The sequence below is a fragment of the Chrysemys picta genome, chromosome 4 (assembly GCF_011386835.1).
Source record: "Chrysemys picta bellii isolate R12L10 chromosome 4, ASM1138683v2, whole genome shotgun sequence".
NCBI classification, from domain to species: domain Eukaryota; kingdom Metazoa; phylum Chordata; order Testudines; family Emydidae; genus Chrysemys; species Chrysemys picta.
This window is the reverse complement of record NC_088794.1, coordinates 111032598-111049337: the sequence shown is the minus strand read 5'-3', so window position 1 is coordinate 111049337 and position 16740 is coordinate 111032598. Positions and strand designations below refer to the sequence as shown.

The 16740-nt window shown below is 43.2% G+C and overlaps 2 protein-coding genes across 20 annotated transcripts in view; one reads left to right on the top strand and one right to left on the bottom strand.

Annotated features, from left to right (window-relative positions):
* The window catches only part of MIPOL1 (mirror-image polydactyly 1), a 291247-nt gene that overhangs the window by 136720 nt on the left and 137787 nt on the right, over positions 1 to 16740 (bottom strand). The gene's annotated exons all lie outside the window — the stretch shown is intronic.
* Positions 3146 to 11591, top strand: LOC135982774 (uncharacterized). Its single transcript, XM_065590952.1, has 3 exons — positions 3146 to 3609; positions 4604 to 4731; positions 11514 to 11591. Exons 1-3 carry the CDS (start codon positions 3207 to 3209, stop codon positions 11589 to 11591), a joined length of 609 nt encoding a protein of 202 aa, XP_065447024.1. The 5' UTR covers positions 3146 to 3206.

The following is a 16740-nucleotide window of genomic DNA, read 5'->3' as shown; positions in this document are numbered from 1 at the left end:
TGGTAGAATTAAAGGTATGTCACCCTCAACAGTGTCTAAGTTGATTTAAATATGCTAGATGTGCACTTTCCCATCTTAAGTGAATAAAATGAACTCATTTTCACTAAAAACATTGACAATAGAAAATCAGGACTAGTGTTGCTAGAATCCATTTTAGGGGCATCACAAAAAAAAAAAAAAAACCAAGCCAAGCTAGTGACTTAATTTACTTATCACAGGAGAAAAAGTGTATAATTAATTAAGTCTATAATAGTGTCACCCAAGTAGAAGGCACAAGTCCCCAGGGCCGGCTCCAGGCACCAGCTTCTCAAGCAGGTGCTTGGGGCGGCCGCTCCGGAGAGGGGCGGCACGTCCAGGTATTCGGCGGCAATTCGGGGGAGGGTCCCTCACTCCGCCTGGGAGTGAAGGACCTCCCGCCGAATTGCCGCCGCAGATCGCGATCGCAATCACGGCTTTTTTGTTTGTTTGTTTGTTTTTTGTTTTGGCTGCTTGGGGCAGCCAAAACCTTGGAGCCCGCCCTGCAAGTCCCCTAATTCATTAACCAAACCTGTTGCAGGTACATCGCAAATCAAATTTATTTTCACCAGTCCAGGAAATAGCACCTAGCTATGCCTTATCTATGAAGAACTGTTGTTATGGCGACAATTTTTTATTTATATGTTAATGGTATTTTTATGATATATACAATAACTTCACAAAAATGTACAGTTAGAATATTTTTAGCATTAACAATACTGTACTAAAAGTACACGCCTTTCTCACAAGGGCAAGAGTATCTGGAATTTCTGTGCAGACAGTATTTTTGCTGTTCGGAAGGAGTATTAAGAACGGTTTTAGACAATCTGGGCCTTCTACTCATTTCAGCCAACATTTTTTGACCTCTGTGTTGTTGGTTGTTAGCAGGGTCCAATAAAAATAGATGTTCTTTAAAAGAACATGTGTTTTTATTGGTTCCCCACTTTGCTGAAAGATGCCAACAACTGCAAGGATGAAACTGGACTTCCTTCTAAAAACAAGTATAAAAATCTTTTTGGAGTAGGGCGGAGAGAAGACATGGCCCAGTTTAATACTGACAAGGAAGCATCAGATGTTTGCTTTTAAGGCCTAAAGGAGGAAGTCTTTTATTTTTAGTATTATAAATGCGAATTTCTAAACCCTGCTATATCAAATGTGTGAAGATATTTATTTGTGAAACATTCAAGCTATATCCTAGCAATATCAGAGATGAGTGAAATTATTTTAAAACGATATATCAACTTAAGTAGTTTTTGGACTATCTACAGATTCTTATTTGAAAGAAAACTGCTCATGTAGAGGAAATCCTGAATTAAGCATTATATTATGTAAAAGGCAATAATCATTTAGCAACCTGTTTCTTTCCTAGATTGAATATCTTACATACTTTGGACACAATCATGGCACATATGCGCAGTGTCATTGCAGGTCAAGGGGGGGATAAGCATGGAGTAGAGTCCTGGAGACATAGCTAGGAAGGGGTCATTAGAGCCTTGGTGAAGGAATGTGTCGTTTCATGGAGATTCACACAAGTAACCCCTTGCAGATCAGCTCACTCATGTCAATGGATTTTACCATCAAGAAAAGCTGTGTAGTCAAGATATGCATCGCCTATGCAGAGCTCCGGTGTGTAATGTCAAAAAAGGGTGAAAGGATTAGATAGAAAACAGGAGAAATTTTCCTAAAGAACAAATTATTATAACATCTGGATGTACACATTAGCTCTAAAATTACCAAGCTTAAGTCGGCTTTGCCCATGTCACCAACAGCCTCTAACCCAAACAGTGCTCCTCTTTAAACCCACCCCCCAGCTCTGCTCCCTTAGCAATAAGTCTTTCCTTTTTGTACAGCAGTTGCCAGTAAAACATCAACATTTCCCAACACTTGCCACTCACCGTTGTACTAGTTTTCTTCTATAATTAAAATAGGAAACAACTGCAGTGTCTAGAGAACCACTGCATGGTAAGTGTTGGCATATGGTGACACTTTAATGGTCATCACCACACAAATCATTCAAAATGTAATCACTTTGGACTTGATTTTTATATTCCTCCTACTGAATTATGTATGTATAGAGGGCTTTAGTTTTACACCCATGAATTTCAGAGAGGTAGTGAGAAAGGGACAGATATGATGGGCAACATAATTAGCATTTGTTAACCAAAGGGCTGAAGCACTCACACCCAGCTCAGCCTTCTTCTTCCGTCCTGCTAGGCCTGAGAGCAGGGCAGTGCAAAAGGATCCTCCAAAGAGCTTTTCACCACTATGCCTTGAAGGGAAAAGAAACTCCTAGGTCTTTCCCTCTATCAGGCCTGAGGAAGGTGAAAATACTCCTGCTGTGTGCCCACCCCCAGACTCGGAGCTTGGGGAAGGGCAGTCATTCTAGATTAATCCCTCACTCAGGAGGGGGATGAAATCTGGAGTGAGGGGGTTAGGTGGGGGTGTGCATGTGTCTCCATCCTCTGGAGGCTGTATCCCATCCCACACCTGGAGGGTTTGAGGATCTTCCTTGTGGTAGTATGCAGCATCACAGGGGTAAAGGAAGAGTAAGGAAGTCAACTGTGTGTGAGAGAGAACAGTAAATGTGAGCAAGTGTGAGAAAGAAACTGGTATGTGCCTGAGAGTGAGGCTTGGTCTACACTAGGCGTTTATGTCGAAGTTAACGCCGTTACATCGAATTAACCCTGCACCCGTCCACACCACGAAGCTATTTAGTTCGACATAGAGGTCTCTTAAATTCGACTTCTGTACTCCTCCCCAACGAGGGGAGTAGCGCTAAATTCGACATGGCCATGTCGAATTAGGCTAGGTGTTGATGGAAATCGACGGTAATAGCTCCGGGAGCTATCCCACAGTGCACCATTCTGTTGATGCTCTGGACAGTAGTCCAAGCTCGGATGCTCTGACCAGCCACACAGGAAAAGCCCCGGGAAAATTTGAATTCCTTTTCCTGTCTGGGCAGTTTGAATCTCATTTCCCGTTTGGACATCGTGGCGAGCTCAGCAGCACTGGCAACGATGCAGAGCTGTCCAGCAGAGATGGCCGTGCAATCTCAGAATAGAAAGAGGGCCCCAGCATGGACTGATCGGGAAGTCTTGGATCTGATCGCTGTGTTGGGCGATGAGTCCGTGCTTTCCGAGCTGCGCTCCAAAAGACGGAATGCAAAGATCTATGAGAAGATCTCTAAAGCCATGGCAGAGAGAGGATACAGCCGGGATGCAACGCAGTGCCGCGTGAAAATCAAGGAGCTGAGACAAGGCTACCAGAAGACCAAAGAGGCAAACGGACGCTCCGGATCCCAGCCGCAGACATGCCGTTTCTACGAGGCACTCCATTCCATCCTAGGTGCGGCCGCCACCACTACCCCACCACTGACCGTGGACTCTGAGGATGGGATATTGTCCACGGCCAGTTCCTCGGACATGTTAGCGGACGGGGAAGATGAGGAAGGAGATGAGGAGGACGAGGCAGTCGACAGCGCTTACAATGCTGATTTCCCCGACAGCCAGGATCTCTTCATCACCCTTACAGAGATCCCCTACCAACCGTCCCCAGCCGTTAACCCGGACACAGAATCTGGGGAAGGATCAGCCAGTAAGTGTTTTAAACATCTAAACATTTATTTTTAACAGAACAGGAATATTAAGAATAACAACAATGGGTTTCTCATGATTAGTTTGCCCTAGGCGCTTAACGTTTCAGTCCTGGGCAGTGCAACTCTTGAAAAAAAATCTAACAATGTCCGGTTTAGCATGATTGTTCTGCCCAAGCCGCTCTACTGTTTAGTCCCTGCCAGTGCAGCTACAGTAAAATGCGGTCTATATGTCCGGGGATAGAGCAGAAATCCTCCTGGGACATCTCGAGGAAGCTCTCCTGGAGGTAATTGGAAAGCCTTTGCATCAGATTCCTGGGGAGAGCGGCCTTATTGGGTCCTCCGTGGTATGAAACGTTTCCGCGCCAGGAGACAATCAAGTACTCCGGGATCATTGCCCTGCAGAGCATGGCGGCATACGGCCCTGGTCTTTGCAGGCTTTCTCGAAGCATTCTTTCTTTATCAGTGTCTGAGATCCTCATCAGGGTGATGTCGCTCATGGTGACCTGCTTTGAATTAGGTAGGGGAATGTTAGTATTGGGACTGCTTGCCCGTTCCTTTACAGAACTGTAACCGTCAGTTTGCAGCCACGCGGTGGAGGCGGGAGAGGGGCAGCATACAGGGATCTTTCCCTGGCACAGCCGCGAGGGGGTGGGACAGGGGCAGAGTTCCTGCTTGCCGGATTGCTGGCAGCAGGGACTGGCATTGCTTTCAATGTGAAAGGAGGCCAGGGCTACTATTAAAGTTTTAAGCAGCCACAAGTCTACGGCTTACCATGTCTGCCTGCTACACAAATTCCGGTGTCCTGCCCCGCTTCTCAGATCTGCAGTGCAAGACCCCAGGCACTGAATGCGAAGGCCGAGAATTCGACCTTGTGCTGAGTGCGCATGTGATAGGTGCTGTGCATGGTCTTGTTCACAGAGAAAGACTATGTTCTTTGTTCACAACTACATTTATCTTTCTGAGGAATTCACTCCCTTTTTCCCATTCCCACAGCCACAGCTGCGACTGTCTCACAACCTAGCCTGGCATCACAGTCCCAGAGGCTAGCGCAGATTAGGCGTAGGAAGAAGAGGACACGGGAGGACATGTTCTCGGAACTTATGGGCTGCTCCCGAGCCCAGGCAGCACATTAGACCCAGTGGAGGGAGAACTTGTCCCAAATGCACCAAGCACACATGGAACGGGAGGAGAGGTGGCGGCAGGAAGACCAGCAGGCGACTCAAACACTGCTTGGACTAATGAGGGAGCAAACGGACACGCTCCGGCGCCTTGTGGATGTTCTGCAGGAACGGAGGCAGGAGGACAGAGCCCCACTGCAGTCTATCTGTAACCGCCCTCCCCCGCCACCAAGTCCCATACCCCCCTCACCCAAAGTCCAAAGAAGGAGGGGCGGCAGAGTCCGTGCAAACTCTCACTCCACCCCTGCAGACAGCTCTAGTAGTAGAAGGCTCTCATTCCCCAAAATTTGACAAGTCCTTTCCTTCCCGCCTCATACAAGCCCCCGTCCAAGTTTCACCCCCCAGTTTCATGTGTAGTTGCTAATAAAAAATACGTTTCTGTTAATTACTGTTTCCATCATGTTCTTTTGGAGGAGAGTCTGTCTGAAGGGGGGGGAAGGGGGTTGGTAATTGGACAGGACAGTCACCTTTAGCAGGGTACATAGGCGGGGGCAGGTCCAGCAGCAGGGCACATACACAGTGCAGTCACTAGTTACCCTGGTCAGTCTGGGAGGTGGTTTTCATGTTCTGTGGTGGGGGGTGGGTTGCTCTGTGACTTTGTGGCGGGGGAGGGCAGTTACAGATCTTATGCAGCGGTCCTTATCCTGGATCACAGAGCCACGCAGCAGGGGATCTGTAACCATCCTCCCCCTGCCACAAAGTGACATAGCCCCCACATACACACAGTCCCGATCAGGAGGGGTGGCAGGCTCCGTTGAAACAACCAGTCCACCACTGCAGAGCCTGTCATTACTGGAGTTTAGAAGCGTCATTTGCATCACTACACTACACCCGCTCCCCACCACAGTCTGCGTCCCAGGTTTAAAACATTCCCGCGAAAACAGTAATAAAGAAAACGGTGTTCATTAACAAAGTAGAAGTGATTTTATTTTTAAACGTGTGTTGGAAGGGGGTGAAGGGGGTATGTAACTGGAGAGGATAGTCAACATTAACTGGGTAAAGAAACGGGGGCAGGTTAAGCTTCTCTGTACACAAACTTAAAAGTCACAGGTTACCCTGCTCACTCAGGAACCTAGCTTTCAAAGCCTCCCGGATGCACAGCTCTTCTAATCACCCGGCTGTCTGGCTGGGCGTAATCAGAAGCCAGGCTATTTGCCTCAACCTCCCACCCCGCCATAAAGGTCTCCCCCTTGCTCTCACAGAGATTGTGGAGCACACAGCAAGCTGCTATAACAATGGGGATATTGGTTCTCCCCTTGAGACGTCCAAAAGCACACTCCACCACCATTCTGCACTTGCTCAGCCGGTAGTTGAAGAGTTCTTTTTCAGTGTCCAGGGCGCCAGTATAGGGCTTCATGAGCCAGGGCATTAGCGGGTAGGCTGGGTCCCCGAGGATGACTATAGGCATCTCCACATCCCCAACAGTTATTTTGTGGTCCGGGAAGTAAGTACCTTCCTGCAGCCGTCTAAACAGACCAGAGTTCCTGAAAACACGAGCGTCATGAACCTTGCCCGGCCATCCGACGTAGATGTTGGTAAAACGTCCCCTGTGGTCCACCAGTGCTTGCAGCACCATGGAAAAATAGCCCTTTCGATTAATGTACTGGCTGGCCTGGTGGTCCGGTCCCAGGATAGGGATGTGAGTTCCATCTATGGCCCCACCGCAGTTTGGGAATCCCATCGCTGCGAAGCCATCTATGATCACCTCCACGTTTCCCAGGGTCACTACCTTTGACAGCAGTACATCAACGATTGCCTTGGCTACTTGCATCACAACAACCCCCACGGTAGATTTGCCCACGCCAAAGTGGTTCGCAACTGACCGGTAGCTGTCTGGCGTTGCAAGCTTCCAGAGGGCTATGGCCACTTGCTTCTGGACAGTCAGGGCTGCTCGCATCCGGGTGTCATTGCCCTTCAGGGCAGGGGACAGCAACTCACAAAGTTCAAGGAAAGTCCCCTTCCGCATGCGAAAGTTTCACAGCCACTGGGATTCATCCCAGACCTGCAGCACTATGCGGTCCCACCAGTCCGTGCTTGTTTCCCGGGCCCAGAATCGCCGTTCCACAACATCCACATGACCCATTGCCACCGTGATGTCCTCGGCGCTGGGTCCCGTGCTTTCTGACAGGTCTGTGCACTCTCAGACTTCAGGACCTCACCGCGGTGCCGTAGCCTCCTCGCCTGATTTATCTGCATCTGCCCCTGGGAAAAGTGGATGATAAGCTGCGAGGCGTTGACAACAGCCACAACTGCAGCGATGGTCGCAGCGGGCTCCATGCTCGCAGTGCTGTGGCGTCCGCGCTGTCACTGACTAGAAAAGTGCGCGAACTGATTTCCCGACGGCGCTTTCAGGGAGGGAGGGCGGGAGTGATGGACGGATGACGACAGTTACCCAAAAGCACCCTCGACACATTTTTTTACCCAGAAGGCATTGGCGGCTCGACCCAGAATTCCAATGGGCAGCGGGGACTGCGGGAACTGTGGGATAGCTGCCCACAGTGCACCGCTTCCAATGTCGATGCTTTCCCTGTTAGTGTGGACTCACAAAGTCGAATTACTGTCCTTAGTGTGGACACACACGTTCGACTTTGCAATATCGATTCCAAAAATTCGATTTAAGTAAAATCGAACTACTCTCGTAGTGTAGACATACCCTGAGACAGCTCAGAGGGGGAGGGGAGGAAATGTGGGGAGCTGAGATGCACAAAGACAGAAGAAAAGACGTTGAGACCCCACCTCCCAAGGGGACAGATTCAAAGTGGGGAGAATGGAATAGACAGAAGTATGTTTTAAAAAACTTATTCTTCCTCCGCTTACTTGAAACCCACGCAGGTGTGCCTGGGGCGCTGGAACAATTTGTAAAGTGGGGGGCTAAGAGCCATTGAATCAAACTGTAAACCCTGTCTATAATAAAAACCACTTCAAGAAAGAGGGTGCGGTGCAGTAGCGCCCACAGCACCTCTTGTTCCAGCACTTATGCAGGTGCTAAAGGCCCATCACAGATCAATTGCTCTTTCTGTGCACCTGACAGCATCTGATGTGAGATTCAGCAGAGTGAGATAGGTCTAATGAGGAAAGGTAGATTTGAGAATCATCACAGAGGAGGTAATTGGAGCCACACAAACCAATGAGAACACAGTGACAAAAAACAGAGGGAAAACATGAGAAAGCTAAGAACAGAGCCTGGAAGACCCCTACAGAGGTCGGGAACAGGACAGAGGAGGAACTGCTCAAGGTGGACATTGAGGGAACAGTCAGGGATAGGAAGAAAACCAGGTAAGGACAGTGTCAAATGCTCAGGAAGAAGAGCCTGACAGCATCAGAATGTTAAGGAGGATAAGCATGGAGTAGAGTCCTAGATACTAGGAAGAAATTATTAGAGCCACGGTAATGACAGTTCCAGTGGCATGGAGGGGGTAGAAATAGATTGGAGTAGGTTCAGAGGTGAGTTAGAGGAGAGGCATTCAAAGGAACCATCTCATCATGTTTGTCTTCACTGGAAAATGAGGTTGTATTAACATGATAGTCAGTACAGACTTTATAGTCAGTACAGACAAGTCATGCTTAACACATTGTATCAGCTGATCAGAGGTAAGCCCCCAGCATTCTCTTTCCCAGGGTTTATCTACAACTAGCTAACATGTTGTTACACACCACTTTCTTTTGTCTACACTGACTACTAAGTTTCTTCTATCACATTAATGTAGGAGTCTTCAAAGTTGGTTATAACATAACTTTATTTTCTAGTGAAGACAAGACCAACAAGGTTACAGACAAAGGGAAGAAGAGAAATGTGAAAGTAATTGGAGAAACAGCTAAAGTCAGTAGTTGTTTTAAGTGTGGAGGAAACAAGGCAATGCTTATACAGGATTAAGAGCCATACTGTCACCCTCCTGTGCAATGTACACACAGCTCTATAGCTTTGATTCAGCAAAACATTGAAGTATGAGTAGTCCCATTGACTTTAATGGGATTAGTCATATGCTTAAAAATAAGCATGTGTCCAAGTGCTTTGCTGGATGAGGATCTGTGTCTCTATTTCATCAAACCAGATGCAGCAGTTGACCAAATTACTAATTTCTTATCTGAATGCAGGGGTTGAATGACAACTAAGATTAGCTAAGCGCAACCCAGAGACGACCCCAGGTTTTATTGACTAGGGCAGCAACCCAACAAATGGCAGGCTGAGCAGAGTAAGAGGGGGTTGTGGCAAGAAAACTGTATTTGTAGTGTGAGGGGAAATATAATGTTTAGGGCCATTTGAGCCTGCTAACTTTTGTTTATGTTTTTTATATTGCTGCACAACACCTTTGTACAGAGTGGGGCTTTTATTAAAATGAAAAGAACAGTTATGGCAAGATGCTCCAAAAGAAGAAAATGCATTGTACCTTTCACATGCTACACAAATTATGAGTAGATTTCTACTTTTCACCACAGGTTTGAGGTTAAAATTTGACACCTGTTTACAATGTCATTTGTTTGAATAAATTGTACCAGGTGTAAACCAGGGCAGAACTTGGCCCAGAGTTCTTTATTGAGATCTAGAATTCAGCAGAAATACCAATTGCATTATGAATCTAATCTAAAAACAAAACAATTTTATTTAGCTCTTCTATGAAAATATATCATATTCATGGAGCAGATCCTGCAGTCCTTGTCTGAACCTGCACTGTTGATAATTCTGGGACTAGTTCTGCATTAGCAGTCCCATCTGGATGTAGACCCTATATTTGAATAGTGGTTCTCTTGATGTATTTGATAAAAACCGTATTTATTAACCTTAAAGATAAAAAGTGAGTCACTAACCCAAGCCATTTTACTGAATTATACTAATGCACCTACAGGGATAATTATCTACATGAAGTTATTTAAATTTGATAACTTAAAAAATCCAGTTTGATAGAATACACTTAGTTGTATGACCTGACATATAAAACCATTGCTTTAAAAAAAAAAAAAAAAAAAAAAAAAAAAAAAAAAGCCCTGTGGATCTTTTTTTCCCCCAACAAGTGAGACTCTGAATTCCCAATCTTGCACTGACCTCATTGAAGCTCCATATAGGTACAGGATACATTCTGATGCAGCATCTAGGTCAAAATCACTACGGTCCAGTCCAGCAAGGTATTTAAGCATGCACCCAACTTTAAGCATGCAAGTAGTTCCATGAAACTCAACGGGATTACGCCAGTGCTTTATGTTAGGCCTGTTCTTAAATACCTTGCTGAAATACAAGTGAAATAGTGAAATTGACAAGAACCAGGATGCAGCCAATATACAAAGTAAATACGTGTAAGGGGAGAGAAATATTTCCCTCTCTAATGTCTTTCAGTTATGGTCAACTTAGGTGTTCATTTTAACAGTCGTATGTACAACATTTTGACAGAAATGCATTTATCCCCTTATGCATAGTCAAGAGAATATTAGTGTTTTGCTGAGTGAAAAGAAATTTAATGAAAAATAAATTTTGAGGTACATTTACAATAGCAATCACTTCATCAGTGGCATAAGCAACTCACATACAATCTGTACATGGAGCACTAGAATTTTTTATTTTTAATTATGGCTATTTTTTACGTGTGATTTTTTTTCTCAGTCATCTATAGACATGAGTGAATACAATAATATGAAGCAGACAAACAGTTTAGCTGATTTTACTCTTGTTTTATTATTCTATTATCCTTTTCTTTATTTTCTTTTTAAAGATCTTCACATGAAAATAGCACCCAACTCAAAGAGTCCTAATGGAATGCAAGCATTCTTAGTTTTTGACAGTTTTTTTTCTTTTTTGAACAGTCTGCTCCTTGTCCCAAATTCATCATGATTGCTTGAGAGGCAAACCTCTTGCCACTTGGATGCTACACAACTCTTTCCTTTGCAGACAAAAATAATACCAAACTCTTCCAGTCAAAACACAAACCAACCTTTGGTGTCAATGTGAATTATGTACATTGAACTGCAGATGTTTGGAAGCACTTATATTTATATAAATAGATAATATCTTTTTTCATGTAGAAGAATTATTTTTGTTCAAAAATAAATGAGTTTCTATACAATAATCACTAGAAGGATTTTTCCATTAAACTATAATTTTGAATTAAAATTTTCTACTGTCTGAAAGAAAAGGTTTTCTTCAAAGTCCTGGCAAACACTCAACAAATGTGTTTAAATGATTATTTATACAATGCCTAGCAGCTTAAAACTACCGGAATTTCAAGAAAGAGAAGTGCTTTTATAGCGCTTAGGCCTCAGAAACATCTGCCTCTTAAAAAAAAATTATATTCGATTAGTAAGAGAAACATTTCAAGCTAGAAACATTTTTTTGCAATTGTGCATTGGGGTCTTGCTCACTCAGAAGCCATCAACAGAAACATTAAAAAATAAATGAAACACTCTGTGTCTGCATTGCTACTGTGAGCCAATTGGAGCCTGGAGGATTAAAGGAACCAGATAATACACAATGTACATCACAAACTGTGCATTTATGAACATGACAAACAGCAGCAAATCAAGAGTTCATTTATTTTCTTTGGAATACTTTAAGGAACCATAAAACAAGATGAATGGAAGTTTCAGATGATTAACTACTTCTGTCCCTCTTCATTTAAAAAAAAATCTAGACAGGTACAATCAAATAGCCACCAGTCACACCTGTGCAATTTCATTTGGCCTCGAGTGTAATTTAGCTGTAACTTTTATGTAGTTATACAGCTTTTTTTCCCTTTCAGGATGAAGCTTGGAAGAACCATGGCAAGATCAATTTCCTCTTCAGTAAGCTCTCAATGTACATTTCTACCATATCATAACGAGCCCTCAACATTTGGCAATGTGGGGAGAGAGTCAAACCTATGATGTAGGACCACAATCATGGCCTAGAAATGATCAAAACTATCTTTGTCCTTGCAAAGGGCAAAGACTGGTAATGGCTGAACCTAAAGAGATATGGTGGTTTGATTTGAATAAGCGGTCTACAGCTTGGATTGCTTAACCAAACCTGTTAAGTTCTGGAAATCAGAATGGAAGTCTTGCAAGCACAGGCTATTTCAGAAGATTTTTATTGCCATGAGTGAAAACTTTCATTAAGTAGGCCTGTAACAGAGTCAAAACTGGTGTCAGACCCCAATTTTCGGTGTTGCTCCATTTATTGTTGCAAGGTCCAAGTGACCTAGTAGTGTTAAGTTTCACTTTCAAAAGTGAATTTGGCATTTAGGAGTCTAAGTCCCATTGATTTTCAATGAAAAGGAGAGAAAAAATAATTTTAAAATGTAATATCTCTAGAAATTACCTAAAATAGCCTTTTGTAGGTCTAAAAAGGCCACACAATTAGAGACCATCATATCCTGGCCTTACATTTCTGTGATTCTATTCCTGAAAGACTGGAAGGGGTCTTCAGGGGTCATCAAGTCCAGTCCCCTGCACTGAGGCAGGATCAAGTCAACCTAGACCGGGGGTCAGCAACCTTCGGCATGCAGCTCATCAGGGTAATCTGCTGGCAGGCCACAAGACATTTTGTTTACATTGACCATTTGCAGGCACAGCCCCCCGCAGCTCCCAGTGGTTGCGGTTCGCGATTCCTGGCCAGTGGGAGGTGTGGGAAACTGGACACAATTCTCCAGTTTGGAGAACTCACCAGTGCTGAATAGAGCAGGACAGTTACCTCCCCTGTCTTACATACAACACTGCTGTTAATACACCATGGAAAGTTATTAGCCTTTTTTGCAACTGCATCATATTGTTGGCTTATATTCAATTTGTTATCCACTATAACCCCCAGATCCTTTTCTGCAGGACTATTTCATAACCAGTTATTCCCCATGTTGTGTTTGTGCATTTGTTTTTTCCTTCCTAAGTGTAGTACTTTGCACTTGCTTTATTGAGTTTCACAGTGTTGATTTAAGACCAATTCTCCAATTTATCAAGATCATTTTGAATTCTCACCCTGTCCTCCAAAGAGCTAGCAACCCCTCCCAGCTTGATGTCACCGACAAATTTTCATTATCTAAGTCATTAATGAAAATATTGAATAGTACCAAACCCAGAACCGACCTGTGGGGACCTCACCACATACATCCTCCTACTTTGACAGCAAAACTATTGATTATTAAGCCCAATAGATTTAATATGGATTTCTACAGGGATACAGACAGAGCATAATTCAACCCACAATATTTTTAGCCATGCTCTGGACAAAAAACCCAAACCAAACCAACCCCCCCAACTGTATATGCTAGATAGAATTAGATGTAGCTTTTTATTCAATTAACAATATAAGCATAGATCACAGTCTCCCGCTAAGACTAGTGGGAGGGAAATTCAAACCTGGCATAAAGGCATAGAGCTTCTGGCTCAGGGGGCATGTCAAGGCTATGGCAGAGTATAACAGCTAGGAGGGTATGGAGTCAAACTCCACAGCTCTTATGCTGCTCTAAATTATCTAGAAGCTGTTTTGGCCCCCAGTGGCCCCAAGATCCTGGAAGCAGAACGATGGTTTAGAGCTCGGTCCACTTGAGCATCTGATCCATTGTAGACAAGTCTACAGGCCTTTTGTTAGATGTTCTCAGGTCATATACTACCCACCTTCACAGCAGGTGTATTACTTTTGTCTGTTTTCTTGCACTGATAACATGCATACAAAAGTATACATTGTATCACAAGACATAAAATAATTGCATCAGTATCCACTGGAAGAGAAAAGAGTGCTCTCACATTTTGTTGCAAGTAACAGATCAGAAAACTGGCGTGCTGGGTCGCAAGGGAAAATAGGGAATATCTCATTCTCAATGGGGTACTGCTTCTATTTCTAGCCCCACAAGGCCATGAAGTATCTGACTTTCAAGTGATGTCATTTTTAGGTCTAGAAAAACTGCCACTGGCCCACATTTGAATCTTATTAATTGGGGACGTAGGTAATTTGGAGGGAAATTCCACATTTGGTGGAAAGACAACATTTTCGTTGCAAATTAATTGCTGTTGTTTGAAGCAACTCAGTGGTCTGGAATGGTGAATCCCAGAAGATGGATTAGGCCTCAGTCCTTCAAAGATTTATGCATGTGCTTAATCTCAGACAATGTGAGCACTCCCACTCCTAGAAAGTTAAGCACATGCATAAATCTTTGTGGGACTGGGGTCTTAGTGGGCAGGTAATGAGATCATCGGTATAACACTTTTCATATGCATGTGCAATTTGTCACAGGACTTTTCCATTTCTCACATGGATCTCACATCTGCATACATGATATATAACTATTAATGTAATTCTTCTCAATTCCCTGGCATTTTGGGCTTGGTTACAAGATGTAACCCAGTGTTCTCTCTTCACACAGTATATAGAAATGGTTGGTATAAGGAATGGGTAAACTCAGTGAAGTTCTAGGTTTTGCAACCTCTCAAACTGCTTTTAGGGGTTGCAAAACTCATTTGAGTGTGTGACCCTTGCAGTTTACCTAAGAACATTCAATTAAAAGACAAAAAGCAATAAGTTTTTTCTAGCAAAAGAGAATTCTATACTGTGTACTGGAAAAAGACAAACTCCCTTCAACTAATGGTGGAATAAGTGGGGGCCTTGTACTTGGCACGTATATTGCATATCTTTTCTCTGGATTATATTCCTCGCTTACCTTTTATCCCCCAGTGGAGTTTTTTCTTTGCCCTCCCTCTGCTACTTTCTTCATAGTCCTTTCTAGGCAGAATGCAAAACGTAATAATTCCAGAATCTGAGTGAAACTTTTACGCACAATACTGTACTGGGTTTGAAATTAAGCAAAAATATGTTCACCCATCTTTAGGGTTTTTAAATGCATCTCATATATAAATAAGAGACTTCTGTTTTACATGGAGGTCACATTATTCATTCAATTTTCTAATTTCAGACCTATAATTCTAATAAATAATGTATAAACTAAACATGTAAGCTGATAAGTAGTACTCATAGTAATAGGTTAGTGAGCTCATGCACGGGAAACCAATATAGTACAATCAACTTTAAATAGTTCAGACTTCTGTGCATTGTACATATCAAAACAAAAAACATTACCAATGATCCCAAATAGTTCAGCTAATTGCACATTTTAATTAAGAGTTCATCGTGGGAGAAAAAAGGTGCAATAATTTAAAAATCAAAGCTTTTTATTTATCACTGTCACTGATAATGAAACACGAACATTTATTTTACCAAACAATTTGTGGATCTCTGTTAGCAAAAATCATTATCACAGGATAGAGGTCTAGAAGTACAATATATTTGCTGGGGGATTCTTTATTACATTCAATGCATAGTAGCAACTTCAAAAAAAGAATTTCAACGCGAACAAAGAAACAATTCCAATGTAATTAGTTTGGAATATTAAACAGCATTTTTTAAAACGTTTAAAGAATATAATGATAAAAATATGCCTAACATACCAATTAATTCTTAGAGTAAATCATGTGTTTCTGGACACTGGCATGTGTATCAGTATTGATGCTCTAAAAATCCACTACTCAAAGCCCAGTTCTGCTACCCTTACTCCATTAGTTTCATTGCAGAGTAAAATACAATGCACATTGAGACTGGTACTTAGGGTACATCTACACTGCAGCTGGGAGCTTGCTAAAAATAGCCAAGGATAGCACAGGCAGCAGATCAGGCTAGCCGCCTGATACAAACCCACACAGATGCCCTGGGTATGTATTCAACAGCTAGCTTGATCCACCTCTCATGCTACCTCTGGCTATACTGCTATTTTTAGCACCCTAGCTGGGCAGAGCTAGCGCGTTTCTGTCCACCCAAGCCAAGAAGCACACTCCCAGCTTCAGTGTAGACATACCCTTAGTGAAAATTCTATTTGCTACGTATCAGTGACCCCCTATTTAGTTGTTGGTAAACTATTTTGAAATTCAGTTATGGCTGCTGCAAATGTTACTCCTTGTGTTGGGATGTCAGGTAGAGGGTGAGGGATGGCTCAGTGGTTTGAACATTGGCCTGCTAAACCCAGGGTTGTGAGTTCAACCCTTGAGGGGGCCACCTAGGGATCTGGGGCAAAATCAGTACTTGGTCCTGCTAGTGAAGGCAGGGGGCTGGACTCGACGACCTTTCAAAGTCCTTTCCAGTTCTAGAAAATAGGATATCGCCATTAATTTATTTTAGGGAGCCATAATATTTTGGAATGGACCTACAAAACTACTTCCTAACCTCCTGAAAACTTAACTCACTTTGGTTCATCATGATCAAAGCACTATCCAAAAGACCAGCCTTAGGACTTCAGGTAGCATGTTTTGAGTCCCCCTAAACATAAATTATTATTTTTCTATAAGAGAGAGGTGAGGATCTTCAGGTTGCTAGCAATCTCCTCTCCTCCTGCTAGCTGCAGGAAAAAGTGGAGCCCAACTGTTTATTCCGAGTTTTGTTCACATCTACTAATGTTTTTAAAAGTTTCAAGGGACAATTCTTCAAATAATCTATGGGTTGAAGGGCTATTGCAGTACAAACAACTGGATGTGTGTACATACAAACTAGTACATTTTAGATTGTCTTTTTCCTCCAATTATTTAACTACACACACCAGAATAGCCAACAATATTAATATAACAGACCTGATCAAAGTAATCATTCCATCCTATTCCCTCAAATTCACAGAGATTTCTGACAGAGAACAGAAAGGAGCATAAATTCATCTAAATTCACCACCCTACAAACTGTGTATATTTTTACTTGCTCTTTCCCTCCTATTTTCTCTCATTTTTCTCTCCTTCCATATGTGAATCACAGATGCCCCATTTTTTCTTCACAATTTTGTGTCTCTTCCTTTGAAAAGCAGCATCTTCTTTCCTCTCGTCCTCACCCTGTCCTGCGTTGTCCACCCCACTCTGCACCCCCCGCCCGTGCACATTACAACGTCTGTTCCCCTTTGGTCTCTCTAATCTGTTCTCCCTATCCCCACAGATGTTCTCTGTATTATGTCTTCCCTCATAAGTCTC

Excerpts from the sequence above, each read along its gene's own strand:
- LOC135982774 (XM_065590952.1), top strand. The coding sequence starts at position 3,207 with ATGGCAGAGAGAGGATACAGCCGGGATGCAACGCAGTGCCGCGTGAAA. Across the intron at positions 3,610-4,603 it reads ATCTGGGGAAGGATCAGCCA|CCACAGCTGCGACTGTCTCA; the intron begins GTAAGTGTTTTA and ends CCATTCCCACAG. Across the intron at positions 4,732-11,513 it reads TGGGCTGCTCCCGAGCCCAG|GATGAAGCTTGGAAGAACCA; the intron begins GCAGCACATTAG and ends TTTCCCTTTCAG.